Below are 16,529 nucleotides of genomic sequence, written 5' to 3'. Positions count from 1 at the left end.
AAGCATATCAGGCAAAAAATGAATTCTAGCAATGGTACAACCCCATTGCTAGATGGGAATGGTAAAATTGTTAATACTGACACAGAAGAGGCAGATGTGTTCAATAAATATTTCCATTCTCGATTTAGCAAGAAGCAGGATGGTGTACTCCTATTATATTAGGATGAAGTACTTTCCAGTCCATTAGTAACTAAGGAGGATGTTAAAGAGCATCTACTATGGATGAATGTTTAAAAATCAGCAGGCCCAGCTAACTTGCACCCAAGAGTCCTATAAGGGTGGGAGGAGGCGATCTCTGACCCATTTCTGTTCATTTTAAATAAATCTTGGAATACTGGGGCAATTCCGCACACCCGGAAAAGTGCGAATGTGGTGCGAATATTCAAAAAGGCTGAGTGGGATGACTCAGGCAATTATAGGCCAGTTAGCCTGACATCAATCCCAGACAAAATAATGAACAGTTGATACTGGATTCAATCAATAAAAATTAAAGGATGGCAATACAATGAATGCCAGTCAAAATGGCTTTCGGGAACATAGGTCCTGTCAAACAAACGCGATCTCATTTTTGGTAAGATAAGTTTTGTTGATAAAGATAACTGCGCAGATGTATTTTGAGAGGTTTCAGAGTAGCAGCCGTGTTAGTCTGTATCCGATGAAGTGGGCTGTCGCTCACGAAAGCTTATGCTCTAATACATTTGTTAGTCTCCAAGGTGCCACAAGTCCTCCTGTTCTTTTTGTTCAGATGTAATATACCGAGGCTTTTGTAAGGTATTTCACTTAGCACCACACAACATTCTAATTAAAAAATGAGCACTATACACCATCAGCAAGCACAAGTGTAAATAGATTAACATCCGGCTAACTGACAGATGTCAAAAAGTAATTGTCCAATGAGGAAGCATCATCAAATGGGGGTGTTTCTTGTAGGGTTCCACAGAGATTGGTGCTAGGCCCAATGTTGTTCAACATTTTTATCAATGACCTGGAAGTAAGTAGAAAGTCACTGCTGATAAAATTTGCAGGTGACGCAAAGATCAGAGGAGTGGTAATTAACGATGAGGACAGGGCAGACGTACACGTGGATCATTTGGTAACCTAAACTCGTGCAAACAAAATATGTTTTAATATAGCCAAATGCAAGGTCATAGATCTAGAAATAAAGGATGCAGGCTACCCCTCCAGCATGGGGGACTGTATTCTGCACCACAGTGACTCTGAGAGGGAGTCCGGGTCAGAGTGGACAAACAAATCAATGGGAGCTTCCAGGGGAATATTGAATCCCAAAGGGCTAATGCAATCCTTGGATGGATACATGAGGGAGTGGGCAGTAGGAGCAGGGAGGTGATTTTACCTCCGCACATGTCATTGTGGAGACTGATAGTGGAATACTGCCTCCAGTTCTGGTGTCCACATTGGGAAAGGGGGGTTGAAAGTTGCAGAGGGTGCAGAAAAGAGCCAGAGAAACGATGCAAAGGCTGGAGAAAATGCCTTAGAGTGGGTGATTTCAATTGATCAACCTGCTTAGTTTATAAAAAAGAAGACTGAGGGGTGACTTGATTCTAGTCTATAAGGACCTTCTTTGGGGGAAATGACCAGGTATTAAAGGGCTCTTGACTCTCGCGGAGGAAAGCAGAACAAGAACCAATGGCTGGACGGTAAAGCCAGACGGATTCAGATCAGAAATAAGGCATCGTTTTTTAACAGTGCGGGTGATTAACCATTGGAACAAACATGGGTGGCACATGAAACCCCCATTCGGGGAGGCGAGCCCCCGCCTCTTCTGACTGAGCCACACCCCTACCCTGCCCCTTCCCCCACCGGAGCCCTGAGCTCCCCATGGTGGATGGAGGACCCCCGCCCCAGCTGCCCCAAGTCCCGGCCTGCCAGCTGCCCCAGCCTGCCCCGGCGGGCCTGCCCCAGCTGCTCTGGCCAGCCCGAGCCCCAGGCTGCCAACCCACTGGCCCTAGCCCCAGCCCCAGTCCCCACGGGCTTTGTGGGAGAGACTGAGTGAGGGCGGGAAGAGGAGCAGCGTGGGCAGGGTCCCGGGGGAAGAGTGGGCCACAGAAGCGGGGCCTCGAGGCAGAGCATTGGCAAGGCCACGCCTGCCTGTTTGGAGAGGCTTAGCTGCCCCAGCCTACAATCCCCGCTGCCCCTAGGAACAAACTACTAAGGGACGTGGGGGGTTCTCCATCTTTTGGAGTCTTCAGATCCAGACTGAATGTCTTTCTGGAAGAAGCTTTAGTTTTTAGTCTCAATGCAGGGTACCTGGAGGAACCTCTCTGGCCTGTGCGATACTGACGGTCAGATTAGATGATCGAATGGCGACTTCTGGTCTTAAAATCTGTGACAGTAAAACTGCAATTTTAGGAGCCCCCGTCCTACGGATGACCAGTTCGACGGTCACGTTTCCAGACGGAAAAGAAAAAGCCACGCAACGAAAGTGACGTCGATGCAGGACAAGCTGACATCCCTTCGCATCCCGATGCCATCGGTGCCTTGATCTGGCTTGGCCGCGGGTTGAGGATCAAGAAGAGAGCGATGCTGTGTGCAGGGTATACGCTCGGCCCACCGTGATCGGAGATGTTCAGCTTTATGAGCTGCCGATGTTGTGAATTCCTCAAGCCGCAACGGGTTTGCAAAATAGGAGCTCTGTTGTAATTGAAATCCATGCAACCCCCCACACACATACCCAAAACTTGGAAGTATTTGGAGCCCGATGGAGATTTGGCAGCTTGAGGCCATCTCTGGTTATTATGACCCCGTTTTCATGCTCTAAGGTGGAAGGAAAAGCCTGGAAACATGCCCATCTTTGCAAGTACAGGCTGCTCTATCCATTCCTCCATCTCCGGTATCTAGCTCACCAGCTACTCGTTAGTAGCTAATATTTGTCTCCCACAACACAGGAGTTGATGGTTAAAGAAAGAATAATGACTGGTCCCTGCAGAACTGGCCGGTTTGTTTGTCCGCCATCAACTCCAAGCCACCCGTCTCAGCACGGAGTTCGTGCAGATGGGCTATGCCAGCCTTAGGGGGTTTGCTGCTATTTCTGACCCCTGACCCCCCCAGCCCGTCCCTTGTGCGGAGGTAGGTGATGTGCTGCTTTTGCCCATAGGATACGGCTAACCTCCAACACAGTGAGATCCAGGGATGGTGGGAGCCCCCGTAAGCTCTGTATTCTGGAAGCTGGCCCTCGCCCCTGCAGAGTGACCAGCCACGCCCTGCCCCTGCCTGCCCCTCTACATTGCTCCCGGCGCATGGTTCCAATTAGGAGTGGGAGTTAATCATCCTGCCTGGGAGAGTACTTGCTGACTGACATTCTCCAGCTGTCAGCCCGGGGAGACCAGGGGAGGGGGCGGGGCTGGCTTTCACTTTGCCACTTGGCAGCCGCCCCTGCCAACGGGGTCCGGGGCTGCACTCAGCCAAGAGCCGTAACAGCCCCAGGCTTTGACTGGCCACTGGCCCGGGCGGCAGAGTACACAGCTGGATCCGGACTCAGCAGCGGCTGGGCTGGGGAAAGGCAGCCACAGAGTTTGGAGCCGAATGGCTATAAAACGGGGCGGTTGGCACCCTGGGTATCTACAACCCTGAAGCGTGATGGCAAATCGGAGCCAGAAGATGCGCCTCGGTCTGATTCCCACCCTGCAAGGTGAAGAGTATCCTGTCCTATGGCTCTCCTGATCCAACTAGGCTGAGAGTGTTTGCATCTCGGGTTCTGTCCCATTGCTGCCTGGCTCCATCTAGGGTTGCCAACTTTCCAATCACGCAAAACCGAACATCGCTGCCCCGCCCCTTCTCGGAGGCCCCGCCCATGCCCCGTCCCTTCTCTGAGGCCCCGCCTCCTGCTTGCTCCATCCCCCTCCTTCCACCGCTCACTCTTCCCCACCCTCACTCACTTTCACTGGGCTGGGGCAGAGGGTTGAGGTGCGGGAGGGGATGAGGGCTCTGGGCTGGGGTTGCAAGCTCTGGGGTGGGGGTGGGGATGAGGGGTTCGAGGTGAGACGGGGGCTGTGGGCTGGGGCAGGGGATTGGAGTGCAGGGGGGTGAGGGCTCTGGCTGGGGGATGGGCTCTGGGGTGGGGCCTGGGATGAGGGGTTTGGGGTGCAAGAGGGGATTCCAGGCTGGACTAGGGTATGTGGGAGGGTGAGGGTTCCAGCTGGGGGTTGGACTGGGGATGAGGGGTTTGGGGTGAGGGAGGGGACTCCAGGCTGGGCCAGGGGGTTGGGGTGTGGGGTCCCGGTGGCGCTTACCATGCCTCCGAGAAAGTGGCTGCCAGGTCCCTGCAGCCTCTAGATGCATGGGTTTCCAGGCGGCTCTGCACAGTGCGTGGTGACTTCACACCTGCAGGCACTGCCCCCCCCCACAGCTCCCATTGGTCACAGTTCCCAGCCAATGGGAGCTGCAGAGCCGGTACTGGGGCTGGGACAGCATGCAGAGCCTCCCAGTCCCTGGCCTACCCAGTGCCTAAGGGCCGCAGGGACCTGGCGGCTGCTTCCAGGAGCTGTGCGGAGCTAGGGCAGGCAGGGAGCCTGCCTTAGCCCCAGACCCCCACTGTGCCGCCGACCGGACTTCTAACGGCCCGGTCAGTGGTGCCAACCAGAGCTGCCAGGGTCCCTTTTCAACGGGACATTCTGGTTGCAAACCGGACACCTGGCAACCCGAGCTCCACCTAGCGATGGGGGGATCCTCAGAGATCTGTAGACCATGATGTATACAAAACAAAACCAACGTCTGGATGTGTTAGGTTGCCAACCCTCCAGGATTGTACTGGACTCTCCGGGAATTAAAGACTAATCTTTAATTAAAGATTATGTCATGTGATGAAACCTCCAGGAAACCTCTAGGAATACATCCAACCAAAACTGGCAAGCCTAGGATGTGTCTCTGACTGCTCTCACCCTGCTGGGGGAAGGGAACAGCTCGGGCTATGCCCATCTCAGCACCGCTAGGCCTGGCTGCGGATCAGACTGTAGGAAGCTTATCTGGGAGTCAGGACGGCAAAAACGTCAAGTTCCAGGAGCTTAGAACCCATCCAACCAGCGACGCCGGCTTGGGATCAGCAGAAGTTTTGGTTCCGAGGAAGGAAAAGATTTATTTTTTGCTCACTGAATCACATGAGCTTAGCTCCACCTCCTTCCACCGGCCATAGAGAGGCAATTCGTCGTAGTGGGTAGAACTGCAGGCTGCGGTCTCCTGCGCGGTCATCCTAGCTCTGTGACACTGATTCAGTTTGTGCAAGTCACGCCCCTGCTCTGTGTCTCAGTTTCCCCACCTGTAATACAACCTCTGTGGTGAGGCTCAACACATTCAAGTTTGGGAAAGTTCTTTAAGTGTTGTCAGAGACTGCCCATGAGCCTCGTGTCCCTGGGGAAGACGGTGACACCCCTTTCCCTGCACCTGAAACCAGATCTGACTCAAGTGTCCCCGGGCAGAAATAAGCGAACAACAAATAAAAGTGCCAAGGAAAACGGCAAGCCTTTGGGAACTGCCTGGCGCAGTCAGACACAAACAGCGGTCGCATTTTGGGGGAGCGTTGAATCTACTGTACTTCTGTGGCCACACATTGCCATAGAATGAGTGCTTGAACAATCTGTGACGTAGAACACCTCTATAAGGCAGGGCAGTGCTGGTACCCTTCTTTCATCCATGGGGAATTGTGGCCCAGGGAGCATAAATGCCTCGCCGAAGAGCACGGAACTGAATCAAGCTTTGCCAAGTTTTACGGTAGTGCCCTGCTGGCTGGACCGTAAAGGTTCAGTCTCCGTAAAGGCTGCGGGCTGAGAGCTGAGCTCACTGCATGTATCCGTACCGCGAGCTGACAGGTGTCGTGCCTCGCCCAGGTTAATCAGCAGAGCAGCTGCAGAAGCAGATTTTGTACTTTTCTGAACATTGCTCTCGACTCCTTCTGGGATTCGTTACAGACACTTGCTACCGGCTGGGCCTCGAATCACTGCCTGACCAGACACCGCTTCATTCCATTTGTGCCTGTTCTCTAAGTGGGTTTCACTGTTGCCAGTGTCCGGGGCATTAATATTTGATTTTAAACAAAAAGGAAAGTCAGTCAGGACTTTTTAACTTAATGGAAACAGACCAGCCCGGTGGGAACTGTGCAGGGGGTCAGGGATGAACCATTGCTTTGAGAGCTAGAGACACCATGAAACAATTTTGTCTGGTGCGGTGTCTCTCCAAACAAACCGCGTGGCAAAGCGCTGTGCGGGGTTATTGTAAATAACCCAATTGCAGAGCTAAATAAGACGTCATCCCGGTGGGTGGAGAGACATGTCAAGGGAGAGAGTGGAGTGTCTGCAGTGAGATGGGACTCAGTAAAGGGTCCAGAGGTTGGGGGAGCTGCAGAGAAGAAGATTCTTGCTCCAAGAGGGGGTGAGATTGTGTGATGGGGACGGAGAAGAGGTTGGTTCTGGCCGAGAGAGCAGGGAAGGGAGGACAAAGAGGATGGTGGAGCAGGATGGAGCAGGTGGGTTTTCGGAAAGGTGGGCAGCTTCCTGTTGGATTCTGAAAGGAAGAGGCAGCCCGCTAAGGTGGTAAGGACAGGAGTCTGGAGCTCTGCTTCTCTGTGCATGGGAGGAGGTGGGCTGGACACTGGAGAATGTCTGACTGTTTGGAGCACAGTAGCACAGAGAGGGCACAACTGAGATCAGGGCCCCACCATGCTGGGCTCTGCACAGGCCCAGTGTGGGAGACAGTCTCTTCCCCAAGCAGCTTGCAATCTAAAGAGGCAAAGAAAAGATCTCCCCCATTTTACAAGTGGAGAGGAAGGCACAGGAAGAGGAAGGCCAAGGTTACACAGGGCATCTATGCCCGAGCCAGGATTGTAACCCAACTCTCCAGAGTCCTACACTAGCGCTTCGACCACAAAACTCCCTTTCCTTTTATTGCTGGCTGGACAGAGCCAAGTACCTGCAGCTCCCACAAGCTCTGGTGGATGTGGCAGGCTGTGGGGCTCAGAGCCCAACACGCCAACAATCCAACACCATGGTAGGCTGGAGGAAGACACGACAGTGGGCAATGGGCAAGGAACATGGCTCCTGGGGGGCTGGCAGGGACAAGGTTAAATATTGCATGAGATCTGCTCTCTCATGCTCTCGTCATTCCTGTTCGCTGGGGTTTTGGCCATGGTAGCAAATGTTTTTTAAATTCCTAGTGGCGCATCAGCTGCCATAAGACACGAGAAGATCGGAGTCTAGTGAAGAAGCCAGCTCAAGGAGCTGCTCTGCTGGCTCCAGTGGCTTTTAAAACTAGCAGCCGCAGCTTCAAACCCTGCTCTTGGCCCAGGCTAGTGGGAGAGGAACTAGCCTGATGCTACAGACTGACCCAGATCTCAGCCAAGCACAGTCAACCTGAACCTGATCCGAATGTCGAGTCATTTTCAGAACCGACCCGACCCCGACACTTCCCCCCCAAGGTTGATCCTCCGTCTGTTCAGAGGGAGACCGGTTGATGTCAAGCAGGACACAAGTAGGTCCCCCGGACGATGGGCAGATTCTCAACGAGCAGTGCAAGGGTCTCTGAATGGCAGAGATGGTTCATTTCTCAACCTTCTGGCTGGAACACAGATGTCCTCCTGGACGGGGGACCCCGCGCGTTTGGAAAGACAGCCCAGAATAACAAGACAAGGGTCCCATGACCAGCTCCAAGTAACATGGTGGGGGGGGGGAAGCATGTGGTACTGAATGAAAAAACCCTTCACTGGGAAAGGCCCAGGTAGGGACCATCGAATTGTGGAGGTAAAAGCGTGGTTACGCAGGTGGTGGTGGAGAGAGGGCTTTGGAGTCTTTGATCATGGGATGTTGTTCCAGGAAGAAGGATTGCTAGGAAGAGTTGGGATCTACCTAACGAAGAGAGAGAAGAGCATCTTCGCAGGTAGGCTTGCTAACCTAGAGAGGAGGGCTTTAAACTAGGTTCACTGGGGGATGGAGACCTACTCCCAGAGGCAAATGGGGAAGTGGAATACCGGGAGGAACAACAGGGAGGAGGGTGCAACAGGGGAGATCTCCTGATTCATACTGAGAAAGTAGGGTGATCGGCTAGTTATCTTAGGAGCCTGTACACGAACACAAGAAGCCTGGGAAACAAGCAGGAAGAATTGGAAGTCCTGGCACAGTCAAGGAATTATGATGTGATTGGAATAACAGAGACCTGGTGGGATAACTCACATGACTGGAGTACCGTCATGGGTATAAACTGTTCCAGAAGGACAGGAAGGGCAGAAAAGGTGGGGAAGTTGCACTGTATGTAAGGGAGCAGTATGACTGCTCAGAGCTCAAGTATGAGACTGCAGAAAAGCCTGTTGAGAGTCTTTGGGTTAAGTTTAGAGGCAAGAGCAACAAGGGTGATGTTAGGGTGGGTGTCTGCTATAGACCACCAGACCTGGAGGAGGAGGTAGATGAGGCTTTCTTCAGACAACCAACAGAAGTGTCCAGATCACAGGCCCTGGTTCTCATGGAGGACTTCAATCACCACGATATCTGCTGGGAGAGCAATACAGAAATGCACAGACAATCCAGGAAGTTTTTGGAGAGTGTTGGGGACAACTTCCTGGTGCAAATGCTGGAGGAACCAACTAGGGGCCGTGCTCCTCTTGATCTGCTGCTCACAAACAGGGAAGTAGAAGTGGGTGTCAACCTGGGCAGCAGTGACCATGAGATGGTCGAGTTCAGGATCCTGACAAAAGGAAGAAAGGAGAGCAGCAGAATACAGACCCTGGATTTCAGAAAAGCAGACTTTGACTCCCTCAGGGAACTGATGGGCAGGATCCCCTGGGAGGCTATTATGAGTCGGAAAGGAGTCCAGGAGAACTGGCTGTATTTTAAAGAAGCCTTATTGAGGTTACAGGGACAAACCATCCCAATGCGTAGAAAGAATAGTAAATATGGCAGGCGACCAGCTTGGCTTAACACAGAAATCTTCGGTGAGCTTAAACACAAAAAGGAAGCTTACAAGAAGTGGAAACTTGGACAGATGACTAGGAAGGAGTATAAAAATATTGCTTGAGTATGCAGGGGTGTAATCAGGAAGGCCAAAGCATAATTGGAGTTGCAGCTAGCAAGGGATGTGAAGGGGTAACAAGAAGGGTTTCTACAGGTATGTTAGCAACAAGAAGGTCAGGGAAAGCGCGGGCCCCTTACTGAATGGGGGAGGCAACCTAGTGACAGATGATGTGGAAAAAGCTGAAATACTCAATGCTTTTTTTGCCTCTGTCTTCACAGACAAGGTCAGCTCCCAGACTGCTGCACTGGGCAGCACAGCATGGGGAGGAGGTGAGCAGCCCTCAGTGGTGAAAGAACAGGTTACGGACTATTTCAAAAAGCTGGACGTTCACAAGTCCATGGGGCCGGATGTGCTGCATCCGAGAGTGCTGAGGGAGTTGGCGGATGTGATTGCAGAGCCATTGGCCATTATCTTCGAAAACTCGTGGCGATAGGGGGGAGGTCCCGGCCGACTGGAAAAAGGCTAATGTAGTGCCCATCTTTAAAAAAGGGAGGAAGGAGAATCCGGGGAAAAGGAAAATGGACAGATCAGTCAGCCTCACCTCAGTCCCTAGAAAAATCATGGAGCAGATCCTCTAGGAAACCATTCTGAAGTACTTGGAGGAGAGGAAAGTGATCAGGAACAGTCAGCATGGATTCACCAAGGGCAAGTCATGCCTGACTACTCTAATTGCCTTATATGATGATATAACTGGCTCTGTGGATATGGGGAAAGTGGTGGACATGATATACCTTGACTTTAGCAGAACTTGATATGGGCTCCCACAGTATTCTTGCCAGCAAGTTAAAGAAGTATGGCTTGGATGAATGGACTATAAGGTGGATAAAAAGCTGGCTAGATTGTCAGGCTCAACAGGTAGTGATCAACAGCTCGATGTCTAGTTGGCAGCCGGTATCAATCGGAGTGTCCCAAGGGTCGGTCCTGGGGCCGATTTTGTTCAACTTCTTCATTAATGATCTGGAGGATGGTGTGGATTGCACCCTCAGCAAGTTTGCAGATGACACTAAACTGGGGGGAGAGGTAGATACACTGGAGGGTAGGGATAGGGTCCAGAGTGACCTAGACAAATTAGAGGATTGGGCCAAACGAAATCTGATGAGGTTCAACAAGGACAAGTGCAGAGTCCTGGACTTAGGACAGAAGAATCCCATGCACTGCTATAGGCTGGGGATTGACTAGCTAAGCAGCAGTTCTGCAGAGAAGGAGGTGGGGATTACAGTGGATGAGAAGTTGGATATGAGTCAACAGTGTGCCCTTGTTGCCAAGAAGGCTAACGGCATATTGGGCTGCATTAGTAGGAGCATTACCAGCAGACCGAGGGAAGTGATTATTCCCCTCTATTCGGCACTGGTGAGGCCACATCTGGAGTATTGCATCCAGTTTTGGGCCCCCCACTACAGAAAGCATGTGGACAAATTGGAGAGAGTCCAGCGGAGGGCAACAAAAATGATTAGGGGGCTGGGGAACATGTCTTACGAGAAGAGGCTGGGGGAACTGGGATTGTTTAGTCTGCAGAAGAGAAGAGTGAGGGGGGATTTGATAGCAGCCTTCAACTACCTGAAGGGGGGTTCGAAAGAGGATGGAGCTCGGCTATTCTCAGTGGTACCAGATGACAGGACAAGGAACAATGGTCTCAAGTTGCCATGGGGGAGGTCTAGGTTGGATATTAGGAAAAACTATTTCACTAGGAGGGTGGTGAAACACTGGAATGGGTTACCTAAGCAGGTGGTGGAATCTCCATCCTTAGAGGTTTTTAAGGCCCAGCTTGACAAAGCCCTGGCTGGGATGATTTAGTTGGTGTTGGTCCTGCTTTGAGCAGGGGGTTCGACTAGATGACCTCCTGAGGTCTCTTCTGACCCTAATCTTCTATCATTCGCTGGCCCATAAGACGGTAGTGATGCCATCCCAAGTATGTGCTACATTACAGAAGGCAAGTAGCTGTCAAGCTCTTTCACTCTGCAGATCCCTCTCCTGGGCCATTTTCTCTGCATATCTTCCCCCCTCTCTCCCTACTCACATACTCCCTGCCAGGTTCTCAAAATATTCCATGCAGGCAGGACTCTGCGGGGCATGGTGATCCACAAGCCAAGTGCAGCTATAAAATATTTCCTATGGTAACATTTCTTATGGTGGCTACAGGCTCTTCCGGCTTGTCTTCAGGCTGTTTATTAACTAGAGACTAAGCCAGGACTGCGAAACTTGGCAGAAAAGTTTGAACCCCACTGAAATGTAGAGTTGTCAGCAGCCAAGGCTTGGGTTTGGCCAGGTCTAGAAATTGAGGCTAACTACAAAATGTGAGTGTGTATAAAACCCTATTGCAGGATATTGGGTTGGTTTGGCTCAGCCCCATCTTTAGAGTTCTCAATCTCTGGCTTTCTCTTTCGAACCACACCCCGTTCAGAGAGCAATGGCTTTGTAACAGAAGAAGGCTGTGTGTGGGAGGCACTGTAATAAAGTGAATGTGTAGCTCCCATCTCCATCCTTGCATCAGTGATGTCAAAGAATCTTAGACGTAAACTCAATCTGTTTAGTTTAACCAAGAGAAGGTTCTGGGGTGGACTTGATCACACAGTGTAAATACTACATGGGGACCAGAAATTTGATAACTGAGGGCATTTCAGGCTAGCAGACATTGGTACCACAAGATCCAATGGCTGGGAGTTGAAGCTAGACAAACTCAGACTGGAAATAAGATACAAAGATTTAACAGTGAAGGTAATTAACCACTGGAACAAGTTGTGGTGGATTCGCCATCATGGTTATTTTCAAATCAAGAGTGGGTGTTTCCCTAATTCAGACATGAATTATCCGAGGGCAGTTCTATGAAGTGTGTCACAGAGTAGGTCACGCTAGATGATCACATTGGTCCCAGCTGGTGGTATAATCTACGAGGCGCTGGAAAAGAACTACTAGATCACAGCACATTTTGGTGCTCTGACCGGGCTTGTGGGAAGAGCCCTGAGCTCTGAAGCCTCCACCCCTTCCTGTGGGTGACGATTCCACAGCCCAGCAGAACATCTCGCTGACAGGGGGGTTTCCCTGAGGTTAAGACTAAATTTTCCTTTTCTTAATTTTGTCCCTTTGCTCCCAGGTTTCTTTCCACATCCAATAATTCCTTTAACTAACAGCATGCCAGGTATCATCCACTAATGCTTGTGTCTACCATATCTAACTACCGAGAAACCTACAATCAAAATGTTAAACGTCAGGGTCATCTAGACTAATTCCCTGCCAAGATGCAGGATTTATTGTGTCTAAACCTTCCAAGACAGATGGTACCCAGCCTAGGTAGTTACATGACCCTGACCGCCAGCCCATCTGAGTACCATAGTATCCAACCCACGAATAAGTCTTACCTATCTGGAGAGTGTGCATCCCAGGATCTAGGAAGGTCGACATCTTCACATACCTTCCTGGCTGCAAATTCAGAAGAATGCAAGGGTAAGCATTGTGTCCTGTGTGCATCATGCTCCTGAGATGCCCTTGAGAAGTGTTCACTGCATCCCCCACTAGTGGCTGTTCCACAAAGAGGACAACAGACGACTACCACTGCTACCTAATGGAGTTCCTCCTTTAGCTCAGCTGGATGTGGTTTGGTGCTGAAAGTCCTGCGTTCAAGTCCTACCTGAGGATGCGGGTTGTTACAATTGCACTGACTAGTGATGGACCAGTCACCACAGGGGCAGAGAACCTCTAGTGATCAGATGGGAAATCTCAGGACCTTCTGGGTTTGACCCGGCATCTGGACCAGGCTAGGGGCGTGCTGGGGCATGTGTTTCTGAAGCAAAGACACTTAGGACTCGTCTATACTAGAAAAGTTGCAGTGGTTTGACTAGACCGTGATGAGCACTAGGGAGAGTGATCTAAGGGCGACGCTGCTTTACGGGCGCCCGCGGTGGGGCTTCGCACAGGTCTGACTAGGTCTCTTTGGTCGAGAGAAGGCAATAGCTACTCTCAGCCAGAAAGGCATGCCGTGCCCTTGCCCGGCTACCACCTGCTCTGCAGACCCTGACCCCGCTCCCCACCCCACCCATGGCCTAGGGGCTGATGAGGAGAGCAATCACCCTGGGTGCCAACCACCAGGGGGCACCGTATCACTGTGTCCCCCCTGTCCCCGCTCTGATTGGCGGCACTTTAAAAAGTATTATTAACATTTTTGCTCGACTGATTGGCTGTGGTGGGGTGCGTGGCATGAGTTGGCTCTGCTGCATTGCCTCTCCTGGCCAGGCAGCCCTGCTGCAGCCCTGTGGATCTTTCCTAGGCTCCTGGCCTGGCACTTCTCCTGCCTTGCTAACCACTCGCCCTCCACCCTCCATTCCCCGCTCAGAGCTCTGCCCCACGGCTGCTCAGGACCCCTCTCTGCAGTTGTGCTATTCCCACCACCTCCCTCCAGCTGCTGATGGTCACCCCCTCACACAGGGGATGTCTGTGAACGTTCGCTCTGGGGGAGCCGGGTCAGGATTTCTGACAGCCCCGAGCTATTTTGCTTCGAGACCATCCCGTCCCAGCAAACTGCACTAGGTCTCCTGTGATGCCTGGGCTGGATTCCTTGCGGGCCACCTCTCTTCAGCAGTTTGAAAGTGCCAGCCGTGGACAAAGAAGAGATATTCACGGGAGGAACGAATGAGGACGAGGAACATAGCAGGGGGGCTGTCCTGGAGCACCAGAGCTGGACTTAGGCCGGCTTCCCCCAATAGCCAGTTCCAGTCCTGGGTCACGGAGCCTCTTGGGTCAGGGGCCCCAAGCAGTCTGCTCTCTCCCCTCCTGGCCTCTTTAGAGGCATCCCTCTTATGTACACTTCAGGCCTGATCTGGCCATATGACCTGCCTATCATGTGATTGTGATACCTGGGGAAGGAAGCTGAAGGAATCACAGGTGGGGCTGGACCCATTACCCCTTAAAGGGGCCAGTCTCCCTGGTCAAGGCACACTGGACTCCTGAGTGGAGCTGGAGAGGGAAACGGAAAAGTGTTTGGGCTGAAAAGTTTTTGATTGTCAGGTTTTTGGCACAAACTTGCATGTTTTCTCTTTAAAAGTTTTCACGTTTTTGTCGGGGAAAAAAAATCAAACATTTGTCAGCCAAAAACTGTTGGTTTTCAGGTTTTGGTAAAAGCTATTTTTCATGCAAAGAATATTTTGCATGAAAAATATTGATCAGCTGAACTCTTTCGTTTTCCTGGATAACATCCAGGCTTGAGGCTCTGCAGAAGATTAGAACAAATCATGCTGGATGGCTCAGGGGCTACTGGGCCTGCAGATTGGCATGTGTGCCCGCTCCTGAAGCCCTGACCCTCGGCACGAGAACCGGGATTAGCTATTCTAGGAAGAGGCCTTGTCCGAAGCCAAACCCACCCACACTCTGATACTCAGGCAGCCAGTTTCCAAGTCCCAGCAGCCCCATGAGGAAAAGCCTTGTGCTAAAAATGGCAGGTACCAAGCCGTTCCCTAAGCAGCTGCATTTCCACTCTGGCAGCCCCTGTTGCCTTGTAAATAAAACGGTTGATGAAGCAGGAGGGGAAGTAATGAGCCCCATGCGGCCCAGGGATCTAAATCTGCCACCGGGAATAAACCATGAGCAGTAAAAGAGGGGCTGCCTGTTGAAAGCTTACAGTAAGCTGCTTAGAGAAAGCTGGTCTGCAAACTGCAGGACACTCTGGTGAAAAGATTGTTTCTCAGGAGTTGAGTAGCTCCTTTCCAACAGGCCTGCCTGTGAATCGCATCCTGAAAGCTCAGCGTGAGGTTCCTCTGGGAAGATACGGCTCGTCCAGACTTGGCAAATAGCAATACTCTTGCTGCAGCTTATCACGAATTATTGATGGATGTTTGTTCTGGCAACCCCTGCGTCACACGTCCACGGAGAGCGTGCACGGCGACGGACTGGAGCGAGCTAGTCTAATACGTACCGTGCTGGGAGGTGTCAAAACGATAGCTCCTCGTGGCTTTAGCCACACTCACTCTCCCCCCATGCAGAAGGGACAAGCAAAGAGAAGATCAGGACAGCGATACAGCTTCGCGGGTTCATGGAGAAGTCCTCTGAGCCCACCCTCCCCACACCACTGCTGGCCACTAACATTCTCCCATTGGCCGAGCGTGAAGCAGTTCTTTCCGGAGTTCACTGCGGCTGCTTCTGGGTTGGCCAGCAGGGATCGCTCCAGGTGCAAGTCCGGGAGCTAAGGGTGCTATTTCCACAAGGTTCCCAACTCCTGCTGATTTTTTTCTCCTGGTGCTTCCCCTCCCTGAAAGTGAAGCTTTTCATTCGGATGATAGGGAAACACTTTGTATTTACTCCTGTGCACTGTAGCGTGACAGGACGGGCTAGCAAGGCGGGGAGCTCTCCCACGCTGCTGGGGCAGAGGCCCAGCATAAGCAGGGAAGTGATAAGTTAGCTCCAGCGGGCCTGACTGTCAGGTATCCCGAGGCCTCTTCACACGGCTCCGGCAGGAGCCTCAAAGGGAGAGAAAGCGGCCCCCTGGGAAGAGCTCCCCGGCCAGTGCAGAACTGGCATAATGGCCCTGCTCCCAGCCCCCGAGCGACGGCATGTCATAGTTCTCTGCACGCTGCATATTTTCTGCTTCCTAGGCCATAAGGATTCACCTGCTTAAGATTGTGTCCCCTGCCACAGGGCTACTCTAAGGGGATTTAAAGTCCCCTTTTCCCTTTCCCCTTCCGTTCTCGCTCCAGGAGCTCCGTAACTGAGAGCTGGTGCTGCTAGACAGCGGTCGTGCCAGGCTGGCCATCCGAAGGAAGGGCCCTAAACCACAGACACACCACATGGGCTGTGATCCTCTTGGATCTCATGAAATACACCCGCAGGGTCAGGGCTAGTTCGCACTGGGCCGCGAGGGTGCTGCAAGATGCAACACTGAGTTCTCATCAGGGCAGGTGCTTTCCTCTGAGGCAGTAGCAGACGCAAGGCCCTGGGAGATGAGATCTGAAACCAAGGTCCAGAACCATCTCATGGACTGCCCCTCCCTGCTCTGCTGGGGTACCTCAATCCAGACCTCCCGCACCCCCTGCTACCCCAACCCTGCTCTCCTTTGCTACAGTTCAGCGAATGCACCTCGGCATTGACCGTGCAGCGGCAACTCCAGTCCTGGGCTCCCACACATCTCCCTGGGTCCCGTGGCCCTCCCCTCTCGCCCACCATCGAATTCCTCTCGGGCAGAGAGCACCCGGTGGCCAAGCTTCTCGCTATTGACAGACTCGGATGAGACCCGAAAACTCAGGTTCCCTGGGAGCAAAAGCAAACTGGGACCCCCAGTCTTGCAAGGTAGAGGTTGCTGCCTGTAACCCACTGTGGTTGTTACCGTGCCATCAATACCCGCAGGAGGGTGGAGCACCGAGTCCTGTCCCTAGGCTGGGAACTATGTGGTGTCTTTGGACTCTGCAGGGTCCCTCCTTGATCTGCTGCCCTCTCTCCCCCCGGGTTGGTTTTATGTCTCTGGCAGACGCTGACTTGCTTATTGGAGCAGAGACTTGCGGAGGCTGTGGGATCGGGGACCAGAGGGGGAGGGAGAGACT

At 52.2% G+C, this 16,529-nt stretch overlaps 1 protein-coding gene across 3 annotated transcripts in view; it reads right to left on the bottom strand.

The window, feature by feature from the left end:
* HSPA12B (heat shock protein family A (Hsp70) member 12B) overlaps positions 1–16,529 on the bottom strand; it is a 63,984-nt gene that overhangs the window by 45,612 nt on the left and 1,843 nt on the right. For 2 of the 3 annotated variants that reach the window (XM_073343064.1, XM_073343065.1), the window contains exon 2: positions 12,366–12,426. The exons of the other annotated variant lie outside the window; for it this stretch is intronic. In XM_073343064.1, coding sequence (XP_073199165.1) covers positions 12,366–12,408 — 43 coding nt within the window. In that variant the 5' untranslated portion in view covers positions 12,409–12,426. The remainder of the gene's footprint in view (positions 1–12,365; positions 12,427–16,529) is intronic. 3 annotated transcript variants of the gene reach the window in all.

This window comes from Lepidochelys kempii, chromosome 4 (assembly GCF_965140265.1).
Source record: "Lepidochelys kempii isolate rLepKem1 chromosome 4, rLepKem1.hap2, whole genome shotgun sequence".
Lineage (NCBI taxonomy): Eukaryota > Metazoa > Chordata > Testudines > Cheloniidae > Lepidochelys > Lepidochelys kempii.
This window is presented reverse-complemented; position numbering and strand designations above follow the sequence as displayed.